Here is a 14686-nt window from a genome sequence, read left to right on the forward strand (position 1 = left end):
AGAGCGCTTGTGCAGGGAAGCTTCTCTTTATAATACCATCAGATATAGTGAGACTTACTATGACAAGAACAGCATGACAAAGACCTGCCCCCATGATTCAGTTATCTCCCACTGGGTCCCTCACAACACGTGGGAATTGTGGGAATTACAATTCAAGATGAGATTTTGGTGGGGACACAGCCAAACCATATCAATAAGTGTTGGTTGATTGGGAGCATTAGTGAGAAAGGTCTAATGTATCCTTAACTGTGATATTGGCTTGCTTCTGCCAAGTGCCAGCATAGGGGGACTCACTTTGAAATTAATTTTTAGCTTGAGGTTTTTAAGAACACGAAAGTAGTGTAAAGGAACTGTTTGAAGGTCAACTTGTGTTTCCAAATTGTCAGAGAATAATTTTTTTTTTTAACCTCCTTCTACCTGTTGCCTAGGTCAAAACAGGCACGTTTCCTGGCTCTCCTTCCATGAAGCTGAGTGATTGCTGGCTAGGCCTGATGCTGGAGGTGGTGTCCTTTGAGTTTCTAGCTTCGTAACAGGGGGTCTTATCCTGGTACCCTGTGTTGGCACAGCCTAGGCCCTGTGTGGAAGTCAAAACATACCTCGTGGTCATCAGAGTTCAACCTCAGAACTCTTCGGGTTTCTGCTGTTCTTTGGCGACTGGGTTTTGGAGGAGGCTCTATTTTCCTACTTCTCAGTGATGCATTTAGAAAGATAACTTTTTTCATTTCAGCATTTTTCACTTTCTGCTGGAGAGTTCTTAAGAGTACTCGGTCCTCTGTGCTTCTAGAAAAGGAAGTGCACATACGTGTTTGTAATCTCATATATTTCAGTAACACCTTAGGGTAGAATCAGTATTTTGGGATATTTTATCTTTTTTTTTTTTTTTTGAGACGGAGACTCGCTCTGTCGCCCAGGCTGGAGTGCAGTGGCGCAATCTCGGCTCAGTGCAAGCTCCGCCTGCCGGGTTCACGCCATTCTTCTGCCTCAGCCTCTTCGAGTAGCTGGGACTACAGGTGCCTGCCACCACGCCCGGCTAATTTTTTGTATTTTTAGTAAAGACGGGGTTTCACCGTGGTCTCGATCTCCTGACCTTGTGATCCGCCCGCCTTGGCCTCCCAAAGTGCTGGGATTACAAGCGTGAGCCACCGCGCCCGGCCGATATTTTATCTTTTAATATATGAGATATGTACAGATTAGCACAATTACAACTAAATTTATTGTTCAGTTTTTTTAAAAGTTTTGAATGTGTGGACTTTATGAGGATCAAGCATGAGACCTGATGGTAGACACATCATCTCTCCTGAAGAACTATGATTATTACATGATCTGAGAACTCCTGCCATGCCTTATGTGCAATATTCTTCTCGACCTCTTTTCCCCTTCCACCAGTTTCTTCAGTTCCTCCGCTGTTATCCTCATCATTCTCTTTAGTTCTATAACTCAGTAAAATCCGAGCTTTAACCTTTGCCATAACCCTGATGGTGATCACAGTCAGACTCTTGTTGAATAGCAAATGCTTACCTAAGCAACCTGCTGAGAAGCCTGCAGAGGTATCCCGTGGCACGTAAGGCCAGATGTGAGTTAAGAGTGACAAATATACTTTTAAAACTTGACTTTCAGAATGCAACGGTTCCATCATTAATCAGTATAATAACATACCTTGAAATAGGTATGATCTCAATAGTATACTTAATTTGGAACCAGGAGAACATCATGAAGACTACTTGAGCTTAATAGGATCGGCTGCTGCAATGATGATGATGTAGGTTCCTCTATTTGTCATCTCCAAAACCATTGCTCCACCTATGCATGTGTCTGTTAATTCTTGCTTTTCCGGTTATTAGAATGAACAAAAGTATTCCTTTGCTACTCGATGATTGAAAACGTAAATATGGGAGGGCCTAGATCACTTGACCTTTCTCAATAACTCCATGAATTGCTTAATTTATATTTTTACTGGGTATGTGAAGATATTTGTCTTCTGCTTTTTTTTTTCTTATTTTACCATGGAATGAGATGTTCTGAGCACTTGTAGAGTTCTTGGTCCCATTTTACAAATGAGTAAACTGAATCTCACAGAGGCTGATTTGCTCAGGGACATCTAAACTTGTAAGAGACAGACTTGAGATCTCAACCCAGGAGTATTTAACTCTAGGGCACATAGATATTATGTCTTCAGTGTTAAAGACTATATATTAAATATCACCAAGTTTCATTTATGTATTATCTTGTATATTAATATGATAACATCAGAAATTTATTAAATTAACAAATGTCTTTGACCTAATTTTGGTAAAACTTCCAAGCCATTTGTATATTAAGAACTTGAAATATCCTGTCTCTTACAACATTTGACATTGAGCACTTTCATTGCCATTAATGTGGTGCATTTGTTTCTTCCCCATTTTATCTTCGATAAAGTCCATTCGCTCATGTTTTCGGTTGGTCCTGCCACTTCAGTGTGACAGGTGCAAGAGCAGGTGGAAGAGGCCTTCTGACTCTTTTGTGGCTGGAGTGGCCTTCAGGGAATGAGGCCAAGGAGAAATCTGATGCGTTCTCCTTACACTGGTTGCAGTTTTTAAATGAGCTTTGTGTGTCAGATTTCAGGAATACTTTTTTTAATCCAGTGTAATTTTTCATGCATTGTTACCCCTTTTGTGTCACTTTTTGCCACTGTGACATATTCAGAGCTACTTCTGTAACCAAGCTACAGAAGCATTTAACATTTTCTGATTATCTGCTCTAGGGAATATTTTGGCAACAAATCCCTTTCCTCCATTCTTAGCCATTCGGAGTGAAATAATGAGAAAAATAGCTTGTTTTCAACTAAAGCAATTACTGTTGTTAGTCCTGTACCTTCTTAGAGATTTTTTTTTTTTATAATTATTAACACAAGTTAATTTCTTTACTGGCATTATCTGGCAGGGCATAGCAGTAGTTCTTTGATCATGTAATAATGATGAATTTTTCAAGAAAGATGATGTGCCCATCAGATCTCATGTCAGGTCCCTATAAAATTCCTACATTTAAAACTTCAAAGAAGTATTAAACAATAAGTTTAGTTGTAACTTTGCTAATCTGTAAACACTGCCTATATTTCAGTGGTGCCTTAAAATAAAATCAATATTTTTGTGTATTTTAAAGTTTTGCATGCAGTGGGAATTTTATTAATATTTTTGTTAGCCATAAAGCATATTTCACCATGTTATCTCTTTTACCTCATTTTTGTGTAAAATCTTCAAATAACAGTAAGTCAGAATAATAGACAAAATCTTAACTAAGTTATTCCAACTACTGTGAATTCCGATTAAGATTTTGGACTTACTAGTTTAGCATCTGTATAAACGGCTGATTAACAGATTCAGTAACTGACACAGCAAGAGTCAATACCCTTCTTTATAACTCCAGAAGTAAGGGCTTCTAGTAGAATGACATTCACCCCCATACCTGTTTGTTAGTAGGAACATGAACTAGGATGCTAATGTTCCAATGAATCATAAAAAATGAACCAACTGAGGATTCTGCAGAGCTTGATTACAGGCTCTTCTTAATTATTTGTCAGTTGATCATGTTAATATCTTTGGTTTGGGGGGAAGTACCCCTTGAGAATGTGTTAGTTCTTTAAAATAGGGTGTTTGGATTAAATTTCATTGCTCTATATCCTATATTTCTCTGCATATTTCCCTCGGAGCAGTTATCACAATCTAAATCACTTTTTAAAAATGGATTTATATGCTTGTTTTGCATTTTCTTCACCAGACTATAAGGTTGAAGATAGAGCTTGTTTCTTTCTTTTGCTGCTGTTGCACCAGTGTCTGGCTCACATTGGCCCCAATAAATAGTCAGTGAACAGTAATCATGAACATTTAAAATGAATATTGATACATATCGGATACATGGACATTGATAACTGTTGGCTTCTACATCAGCTCTTGTACTAGTGAATAAGGATATAAATGTAAGACATTTTGTTGTCTCTACCCTCAAGATGTTTACATTGGAGGTAAAATAAGGAAAAAGTTGTGATACATTATGGTAAGGGCAGTAAAAAGTCAGAAAACTTATTTTAATAGGATCAAGCTAGGGGAGAGTGGGACTTTACAGAGGGTCAAGTGGCAGTGTAGTTGGATGCATTGGTCCTGTTTTTATGTGAACACAGACATACAAATACAACTCTCCTACTACTTCTAGAGTCTATCATCTTAAAAGAGAGGCCAGTTTCTGGATTAAAACAGTAAAAGCACCAACATTTTTTGAGTGCTTGCCATGTGCCAGGCATGGTTTTAGGAACCTTGTATTTATTATTGGAACTTAATCTCCACAACATTCAGAAAGATAGGACTATTATTATCTATAGTTATGAAGAAAGGAAGCAGAGCTACCAAGAGGTGAAGTGTTCAGGCTAGGTACTCACGGTCAGCATTTGAAGTCCTGTTCTCGTCTATGTATTTTTTTTTTTTTTTTTTTGAGACGGAGTCTTGCTCTGTCGCCCAGGCTGGAGTGCAGTGGCGCGATCTCGGCTCACTGCAAGCTCCGCCTCCCAGGTTCACGCCATTCTCCTGCCTCAGCCTCTCCGAGTAGCTGGGACTACAGGCGCCCGCCACCACGCCCGGCTAATTTTTTTTTGTATTTTTAGTAGAGACGGGGTTTCACCGTGGTCTTGATCTCCTGACCTTGTGATCCGCCCACCTCGGCCTCCCAAAGTGCTGGGATTACAAGCGGGAGCCACCGCGCCTGGCCTCGTCTATGTATTTACTGTGGTTGCTTCACCCCATGGTTCCAGGGTTGGGATCTGGTGGATTTCCAAAGGCCTGACTTTTTTGTAAAGTGAACCAGGGTGGGATGGACTGAACTTCTTCTAAACCCTCTTCAGCCCCCATAATTATACGTTGTGTGAAGTGTATTGGATGCAAAACAGGATTGAAATCTCAGTGGAGATCTTCTGGGATGATCAAAAGACATCTGTTAAGATAGCCCTGGCTTTCTGGCTTTGCACTGGGGCTTAACGCCTTTTAATGCTTACTTGATTAGAGGTCTAGCCAGCTTGCAGATTCTCTGATCCTACCTCTGGAATGTTTTTGTTGTTCTTTCTGCCTCGTGTCTCCCTCTCATGAACGTTTTGCTCAACACAAAATCCTCTTGACACCAGTACGTCTCATTAGCCCTGGACAGTTCAATTTATTTCTCTCAGGTGAGACATACAAGTTACAGTAAACAATAGTTGGTTGACTTTTCAGTGGCATTGCCTGACAGATGTTTACATCTGTAAGTTACGAAGTGAGCGAATAAAAAGAATCCAATAAATGAAACAAGTAAAACAAACTGTGGAAGAGTGCATTTATTTTATTGTATTCGATCTTAAAAGCATTCATTGAGTTGGGAGGAAGGGAAGACACAGTTCATTCAAGGTATAGGAAACCATGTGTGCAAGGGGATGGGGGTGAGATCATACAACACATACAAGGACCTAGCAGTAGCTGGGCATCCCTAGAGTATTGAACATGAGCAGAGACTAAAGAGGGGGGCAGTCTTCCTTCTTTCCTTCCTTCCTTTTCTTTTTTTTTGAGAGAGGGTCTCACTGTGTTGCCCAGGCTAGAGTGCAGTGGCATGATCTCGGCTCACTGCAACGTCCGCCTCCCATCTTCAAGCAATTCTCCTGCCTCAGCCTCCCGAGTAGCTGGGACTACAGGCATGGGCCAACACGCCCAGCTAATTTTTTTGTATTTTTAGTAGATACGGGGTTTCACCATGTTAGTTAGGATGGTCTTGAACTCTTGACCTCAAATGATCCACCCACCTCAGCCTCCCAAAGTGCTGGGATTACAGGCGTGAGCCACCATGCCCGGCTGGCAGTGTGTATTTCTTAATAATAATAGTTTGATTTAAGCTAATGCATGCACAAAAAGGAAGTGTTTATAAATGGTTTTCTAGATGAACAGTCAAGATCTTTTTATTCTGGTATTGTGTGACATCCTTTCCTTCTCTTTAATTAACCTAATTGCCTTTCTTTTCCTCCATTTGAGATACCACCTGGCAGTCTTTTCACCAGTGATGTGGTGGCCACTTACGTATGCTCTTTTGAGCTAAATATTACCAAATGGCTATACTTGAATGAACTGTTCATATCTGAAGATGTTTTCATGAGAAACAAGTAAAAGTGCCTGTTGGCTTCTCATGTGGAATTTGAGACCAAAGGCCAATCTCACTGTCCATTAGGATTTTGATTCTACGAAATAGTTTATGGTGGTTTTAAAGATCTTTCTTTTTTCTCCTGAACCCCTGCTAGCTAGGTGATGTGATGGTTGACATTGCAAGTAACATCATGTTGGCTGATGAACGTGTCCTGTGGCTGGCGCAGAGGGAAGCTAAAGCCTGCAGTAGGATTGTGCAGTGTCTTCAGCGCATTGCTACCTACCGGCTAGCTGGTGGAGCTCACGTTTATTCAACAGTAAGTGTAACATTATCGTAGACTCCTGAGAAAAAAGTGCATTTCACACAGCTCTCACCCGAAAGAGATAGGTGTCTTCTCCATTATGGGGTGGATATCTTCTCTTACTGCTGATTATTACAGAATTTCTCCTTAACATTTTGTAAGTTACAACATTTTATAAGTTATTACAGAATTTCTTCTTAACATTTTATAAGTTAATTTTGCTTTTGAGTAATTTTTTTGGGGAACTGGAAAATACTTTCTTAATCTGTAATTTGAATGTTTATCACCACCTAATCCACTGAAAGTGTTTCTGCAATGGAAAATAAGAACACGATTGTATTGCCCCACTGGCACATACCCATGGTCCATCCGAGCCAATACTCTGTTTTGGGCCCTGAAGGATATTTTGAGAGAATGTCTGATTGTTTGCCCAGGTTTCAATCTCAGAAGAGAACTGGGATGCCCTCCAACACTTGTGAAGCTATTGGCATTTTCAGTCAATCCCACTCTTGGGATAATGACTTATTAATAAATAATGATCACTCAATTACATAGTATTAAATTTTATTTATGCTAAATTGAACAGTTGTAAATTTCTTGATATACTGCTTACTTTTTTGTCCTAGAAAGGTGGTGAATACAGTAAATAATGTGATATTCCCTTAGCAATCATAGTTTGATCTGGCCCATGATTTTCATTTCCTAATTATTTTACTGGGCTGACATAGTGTGGAATATTCTACACTTCCTCCTGTGATTTTACACAATTCAAGGTTGCTATTTTCCTGTTGATCTCTGAGACCTTTTTTTGACGTTACCATGTTTTATTGCTCCCTTTGCTCAATTAAGTTTAGTATTTTCTTTTTGGAATAATAAATAAAATGGAGTCTCAGCATGGCTACTGTCTTTGTTTTTTGTTGCTGTGGTTTTTTTTTTCAATATTTATTTATTTATTTTTTGGGGGTGGAGTCTTGCTCTGTCACCCGGGCTGGAGTGCAGTGGTGTGATCTTGGCTCACTGCAGCCTCCGCCTCCCGTGTTCAAGCAGTTATCATGCCTCAGCCTCCTAAGTAGCTGGGATTACAGGCAAGCACCACTATGTCTGGCTAATTTTTGTATTTTTAGTAGAGACGGGGTTACATTATGTTGGCCAGGCTGATCTCAAACTCCTGATCTCAAGCTATCCACCCGCCTCAGCCTCCCAAAAGTGCTGGGATTACAGGCGTGAGCCACCGCGCCCGGCTTGGTCACTGTGTTTGTAATGTAAGTCAGTGGAGTTTCCCTCTCAGATTCATGACCTCAGTTGAGACTAGCTTGTCATATTTATGTCCACCTCGGCCATTTAGATCCATTTTAAATCTCATCCTTTAGCCATGCTTATTAATCAGCTGGAAGAACTTCCCCCCTTTCTCTGAACTGCATTAGTTTTTCTGAGAACTCAAGGGTACAATAAAGGTCATAGTAGGAATTTGCATACCATCTCAATGTGTAAACCAAGTTCCAGGAGATGATACATCTACATATAATAAGTAAAATTATATGGCTTCACAGGTGCCTCAGAATGACAGATTTCTTTCTTTCAACCAAGGTTTCATGTGTTGGGCCTAATGACTGCTGCTTGTCATAAGATCTGTGGTTGTTTACATGTGTCTTTGACTAGTAAAAAATTAGAATACACATTATTAACAAATAAGTTGAATTAAAAAGACTTTTCACTATGTTTACATTGTGAGGCAAAAACGAATACAAAGATTCTTTATGCTTGAAAAGTTTGGAAACTACTAATTACTTTCTATCACATACATAAGACTTGCCAAATTTTACTTTACTTTTTATATTTTTAAATTTGTATCTTATTTCCTAATAGAGTGTAAGCATCGTGCACCAAAATTTCATGCTTTAAAGAAAAAGACATCCATATGTGATACTTAGAATGGTGCCTTGCCTGTGGGATAGGCATATACTTAATCATCCTTAAAGGAGGGAGATGCCATGTTGTCCCTAGAATTTACAGTAAATCCTGTCACTCTGCTGGATGTGAAGGTGTGGCTCCTTGTCACTTCTCATGCCCACTCTGTCCTCCAGTGAGTGGGCCTGGTGGCTGTCTGTATTGACAGGTTGTATGTTTTGGGGGTTCCCCTTGGTTCACTCTTGTTCCTGAATTCCTTTAAAACTCTAGGGCAGGTGCCATATTTTTCAGATGATTTTTCTGACCTAATTTGCCTTTTTTTGAGACTGAGTCTTACTCTGTTGTCCAGGCTGGAGTGCTGTGGCACAATCTTGGCTCACTGCAACCTCTGCCTCCCAAGTTCAAGCAATTCTCTTCCCACAGCCTCCTGAGTAGCTAGGACTACAGGCATGTGCCGCCATGCCTGGCTGATTTTTTGTATTCTTAGTAGAGATGGAGTTTCGCCATGTTGACCAGGCTAATTTGATTTTTAAATCTGTTCATTTCCTACTATTTAAATTAACATCTCTCTTCCTTTTCTGAAGAAACAGCTTTGGAGAGTGTAAAGCTTTTATTGGTGAAACTTAATGCAAAGAGTTAATGATCTTCCTGTAAAAGAAATAAGTAAATATGGCCAGGTGTGTCGAGTGCATTTCCCAAACTCTGATATTTAGCTCTCATTCTTCCTGTAAGATGAGCATTTAGAGGGTCCACTGATTCTGTAGCTGAATTTTTTTCAGGATGCTTCCATTTTTAGCTTGTTGTTTCCTTCGAAGTGCTCCTTAAATTATTTTTAATTGACTTCTTAGACCTCATCTTCCGTACTTCATGACTTCTTTTCCTTTTTTTTGGTCTCTCTTCCATTTTAGGACATCCTTTTCATTCCAGGGTCTTTCTTTTTTTTTTTTTTTTTTTTATTCTGCCAGTTATCTACACAGTGATTTTGTTTGGCAAGAACCTGGGCTTTCTGGTTTGGCTAATGCATAGTGTTTTGTGCTTGAAAAGTCTTTGAAAGTGCTTTTCCTTTGTGCTATAAATCGTTCATAACTCCTGTTTGATTGACTTTTCAAGTATTCACCCAATATTGCTCTGGAAGCTTATGTCATCAAGTCTACTGGCTTCACGGGGATGACCTGTACCGTGTTCCAGAAAGTGGCAGCCTCTGATCGTACAGGACTTTCGGATTATGGGAGGCGGGATCCAGATGGAAACCTGGATAAGCAGCTGAGCTTTAAGTGCAATGTTTCAAATACATTTTCGAGTCTGGCACTAAAGGTATGTTACATTCTGCAATCATTTAAGACTATTTACAGTTAAATTAGAATGCTCCAAATGTTCTGCTTTGCAAAATAACCTTTTTAAAAGATTTTTTTTTTGCAGGGAGTTAGATATTATTGCTTTTGCTACTGTTGTAAAGAAAACTCTAACCAGGAAGAGCTGCATTACGACTTTCATGGGCCCTAGGCATTTTTGCCTTTGATTCCCTTTCTCTACATAAAAATATCAGAAATTACATTTTATAACTGCAATGGTATAAATGCAAATATACTAATGTTACATGTTACAATATTTTATTTGACTTAAAAGTTTATTTATTTGTTGTTTTGCTCCTGATTTTAAGACAATAAGATGTTTTCATGGGCCCCTAAAAGTATCATGAGCCTTTGGCACTGTGCCTGCCAAGCCTAGTGGAGAAGTCAACCCTGAGGCCAGGTGTTTAATCAAGCAAGCTGTATATCAAAATTTTTGGCAGAAAACACAAATATGTCATATATCTTTTTTTGAAAAAAGTGTTTCATTGAAGCAAGCAAAATGAAAGCATTTTTACTGATCTTTAAAATTGGTGGTTTAGCTATATTTGACTACACTGTATTGAAGCAAATAGAGGAGGCATAACTCCAGCACCCTAATGGAGCCACATTTTTTTCACTTAGCTTCCTGTGGGCCTGTGTAATTGTATTCTCTGCGGTTTTAAATCTCACAGTACTTTATTTCTGTCTTGTCCCTCAGTAATGTCACGAACAATATTCCAGTCATTTTAATGGCTGCATAATAACTGATCCAACAGGTGTTAGGTGTTCTGGTTTAGTATGAGCACTCAATAAATATTGAATGAATGAACAAATTAGTGTATTTTTGTACACTTTTTCTTGGTGACCACCATTAAAGAGAGCCAATTTGCTAAATTTAGAAAATCCCAACTGCCCAAGAAAATCTCAACTAGGTCAAAATGTCTGATAACAATATATTTACTGGATACCCTATACTCAGAGGAAAATTGGCAAGATTTGCCTGTTAACATTGGCGCTAAGAGAGTATTTGATGCACCGTGCCACACTCCTTTGGACCTGCTCAACTTTCCTTATTGTGTCTTATATTGGGGAAAAAAAACACAAAAAAACCACAAACATACTATAAAAGACCAGAAACAGCAACACAGAGAAGCCCATGAGAGAAAGGTGTGTTTTTTGAGGAATACTTAAAATTGATGAACACTTCTGTCTTAGATGATCACAGTTGGTAGAAAGGGATTAAAAATGATGAAACCCTACATTTCATCAATTTCACAACCTACCCCTCTGGGTAAGGAGAGTTTCTTCTTGCTAAAGCAGAAGGCTTTAGATGGACACTCAGATTTGTCAATTTCATGCTAGTCAGTCCTTTTAAGGGATAGACCAAGGAGAGAGAGCCAGAGAGCAAGGCCAGAGAGCTAGGACACATTACACAATTATTCATGCTTCATAGGTGGACATGAGTAAACTGAATAAAAAAGGAACACATCCCTCATGACAGAAAATTAGTTAAAAATTCTAATGTTAACGGCATAAAATGTGCTTAAGCTTTAGCACTTGAACAGAAAACTAACTTTACATGTTACATTTTATACTAGGGCAGTTTTTGCTCTTTCTTGTGCATCCTTTTTTTTTTTTAATCTCTTGAATATACTAACTAGAAAACCTGACCATCCAGAAACTGATTGCACTGCCTTTAAATGGGAGCGTATGCTGGTATGTGAAGTTAAACTCATAAAGAGGCAGTCATTACTTAGCAGTAGGTGCCTCCTTGATTTGCTTCCTGCATATTTCAGAATCTCTGTCCTTCCCTCTATACTCCCTCCTCAGCCTGCTTGGGACTCCCATCCTGTATTGCACAAACCATGGTAACTTCCTAGTTAGTCTCTGTGTCTCTTGGCTGTCTCTTCAGCTAACGTGTATCAGTACAACAATGCCACTTAGTAAAATATTGAAATACTTCCTTACTGTTTAGCAAATAGCTGCTGCCCCAGTTCTCTGAGTGCTTCCTCAGCCCTCCTGCTTCTTCTGTTGGGACCACCACCCAGACCTCTCTTCACCATTTCACACTTGAAGGCCTGGCGCCTGCAGAACAGGAGGCCTCTGGGAGCCTTCCCTTCTGTGCAGGCTGTTCTGATTGTCAGTGCCTGTGCCATTTCAGGTTGTTAATGTTGTGAGCATTCTACCTGGATCCTCCCCAAATGGAAATTGACCTTGTGCATCCCTTCATAAATGTCTCATGTCTCTCCAGAGACTGTTCAGTAGCTTTATCATTTGACATCTTCCCTCTCTCCCCGCAGTACTTCCCACCTCTCCCTTTTATCCAGCAACAGCAAACTTTCCTTGGTTCCTCTCCCTACTACCTGGTCATTCTCAAGCAGGCTTGTGCTAGTTCTCCTATTTGAATCCCTACTTCTTCCCTCCCTTCCCAGCTCCTTGGTGATAACACTTAGCAGAAATGTCACTCCAAGAAATTTTGCCTAATCTCATCCAGTTCTCCACTCCCACCCTTGTCTCCTTTATTTTTCTTCCTCGTTTTTCCCGTAATGCCTTGTTCGTCTCTCTCTCATTGCCTGTCACACGTGGGAGCCTGAGAACCAAGAGGGTTTCTTAGTTGCCTGAGGGTGGGCCTAGTGCTGGAATCATCAGTGACTTCATACCTGGCTTCAGTTGGTCACCAGTTGGTGACAGAGTTGCCTGATACTTGCCTCTTACTGACAGCATCTATCAAATCTCTTCCAATTTTTTTCTCAATGAAATGTTTTCTTTCACTGTGGTACCATAACTCAGATATGTTAGCATAACAAAATAGTATCTGTTTTCAGTAAACTACTTTACTTTTACTGAGGGCTTTGGAAATAAGCTGGTGTTTTGAGTTCAGCTGTAATGTAGCCAAAAAGGAGCAATAATTAGTTCTTTATACTTCACCTGACTAGAATTTACAAATCAGTTTTTCTTTACACATCCCAGACATCTAGAGCTTCAGTCCAGCTGAAGTCTCTTGAATTTTTCAGGCTAGTCATTATGCATCTTCTTGCTTTCTGCCTTCGTTTTTGCACTTTTCCAGTCCATCCCCGCTTGGTGAAATTCCTGCTACTCTCCCTCTAAAACTGCCTTTGGATTCTTCCTTCTCTTCTTCAGACAGAATTAACCAGTGCCTGTTAATCCCATTGTGCTTTGTTCATTCTTCAGAATAATTATAAGGTGATACAGTGGTGGAGTGAGCTGCAGTGAGAGGCCATATATGATACAGTGACTAAGACTGTGGTCTCTCTGTAGCCAGACAGTCTGGGTTCAGGTTCTCTCCCCAACTTAACAGCTGTGCAAATGTGGGCAACTACCTTAACCTTTCTGAATGTCAGTTTCTCGGCTGTTATGCAGATCATGAAATGGTACTTAACTCGAAGGGTTGTTGAGAGGGTTAAGTGAGGTAAATATGTAGACATTCACCACAGTGCCTGGCACAGAGTACGCACTCAGTAAGTATTAGCTCTTATTGTTTTGTTGCTGTTGTTATCTCTCCTTTGTTAGATTATGAATTTTGGGGGACAGGGACCACAGCTTATTTATTGCATTATATATCTCCAGTCTCTGCATAGTTCCAAGCCCAGAGTAACTAAACATTCAATAAGTGTCGAATAAAATTAACAGCCAAGCTTAGTTAGCAAACAAAGTCAGTTAAAAAATTAATTCTGAAGTCAAATGTAATTGCTGTTAATCTTCAGTGAGAAACTCAAAAGGTGGTATGCAGTTAATAATTATACACAAGAAAATAATTAGGAGATACTGTAGCATCTGTCTGTTTAAAGTCAAGTAAGTGGTCAAGAAAACATAGATAAATTAGTATTTTATTGTTTTGAATCAGATGTTTCTTTGGCTCATTCTGATTTTCATGTTAGAATTCTGTAGATTTTAACCCATAAAGATTTCTGAAAATTTTATTAACTGCATAGTGGAGGAAGTCCAGATTTTTTGATAAGGAAAGATGTTAAGATCTAGTGAAAGTATTTGAATTAACCTCCATTATGCTTATCATTTTCCTTTTAGCTTAATGTCATTGTAAATAGTGAAATATAGATGAATTTAGCAAAGAAAGCAGCTATGTGGTAACAATCATTTCATGTGTGTTCATATTTCATCAATTTTTAATGTTAAAATGAACACTGAAACTGAATGGTAGAAGTCAAAACATGATGACATTCTAGATTATTCTTGGCAATTTAGTTAAGGCATTTTCCTCTCCCCCAGCCCCCAGATAACCATCTTCCACGGTGCTGCAGTAACAACAGTAAAAAATAACGACTGACAGTTCCCTAGCCTTTTGTGCTTGTCATGGTCATGATCCCATCTGGTCTTCACAACCATTTGTTACAAAGATGACTAGTTGTGTTTGACAGATGAGACTCAGCGAGGTTAAACAAAGTTGTGCAGTGTTAACCAGCTGCTAAGTGGTGAGGCTGGAACCCAAATCCTTTCTTATTTCAGATCTCATGTTCTCTCCATGGTATATGATTTTTCAATAGTAAATGTTGGAAACCGAAAACTTGTTTTTCCCAAAGGATCTTAAGAGGGATTTTTCTACTTTATTACCTCTCATTCGTGTGTTTGTTATCTGTATCCATTGCTGTAATCCATATATTTTAAAATAAATATATGGTTAAAGAACTTACAAACTTTGCGCTTGCCACCCTCGGGCCAGGTGGAAGAAGGTGTAATCATGATAAATGCACCAAATTAAGTAAGTGTTTTGCAGTGACTAATAGATTTACAACCTTTCTGTAAATAATAATAAGTATTTCTTTTAAAGAAATTAAATACACAAGTATTCCATTGTTACTATAAAAATCTAAATATTATCGATACGGCTGAAGTTTGCCTTATTGGCACCTAGGCCACTCTCTACATGCCAGGGAACCTGCAGTTATTATTTAGTAATGTTTGTATTGGACTTCGAAGGATGTTTTAGAAGCCTTAAATATGTAACAGCCATGAGTATATAGCTTTGAGTATATAGCTT

The 14686-nt window shown here is 39.1% G+C and overlaps 1 protein-coding gene across 2 annotated transcripts in view; it reads left to right on the forward strand.

The window, feature by feature from the left end:
• ADGRA3 (adhesion G protein-coupled receptor A3) overlaps nt 1-14686 on the forward strand; it is a 131510-nt gene that overhangs the window by 87319 nt on the left and 29505 nt on the right. For both annotated transcript variants that reach the window (XM_003258532.3, XM_030801127.1), the window contains exons 11-12: nt 6284-6445; nt 9449-9652. In XM_003258532.3, the coding sequence (XP_003258580.2) occupies nt 6284-6445; nt 9449-9652 (366 nt within the window). The remainder of the gene's footprint in view (nt 1-6283; nt 6446-9448; nt 9653-14686) is intronic.

This window comes from Nomascus leucogenys, chromosome 20 (assembly GCF_006542625.1).
Source record: "Nomascus leucogenys isolate Asia chromosome 20, Asia_NLE_v1, whole genome shotgun sequence".
NCBI classification, from domain to species: domain Eukaryota; kingdom Metazoa; phylum Chordata; class Mammalia; order Primates; family Hylobatidae; genus Nomascus; species Nomascus leucogenys.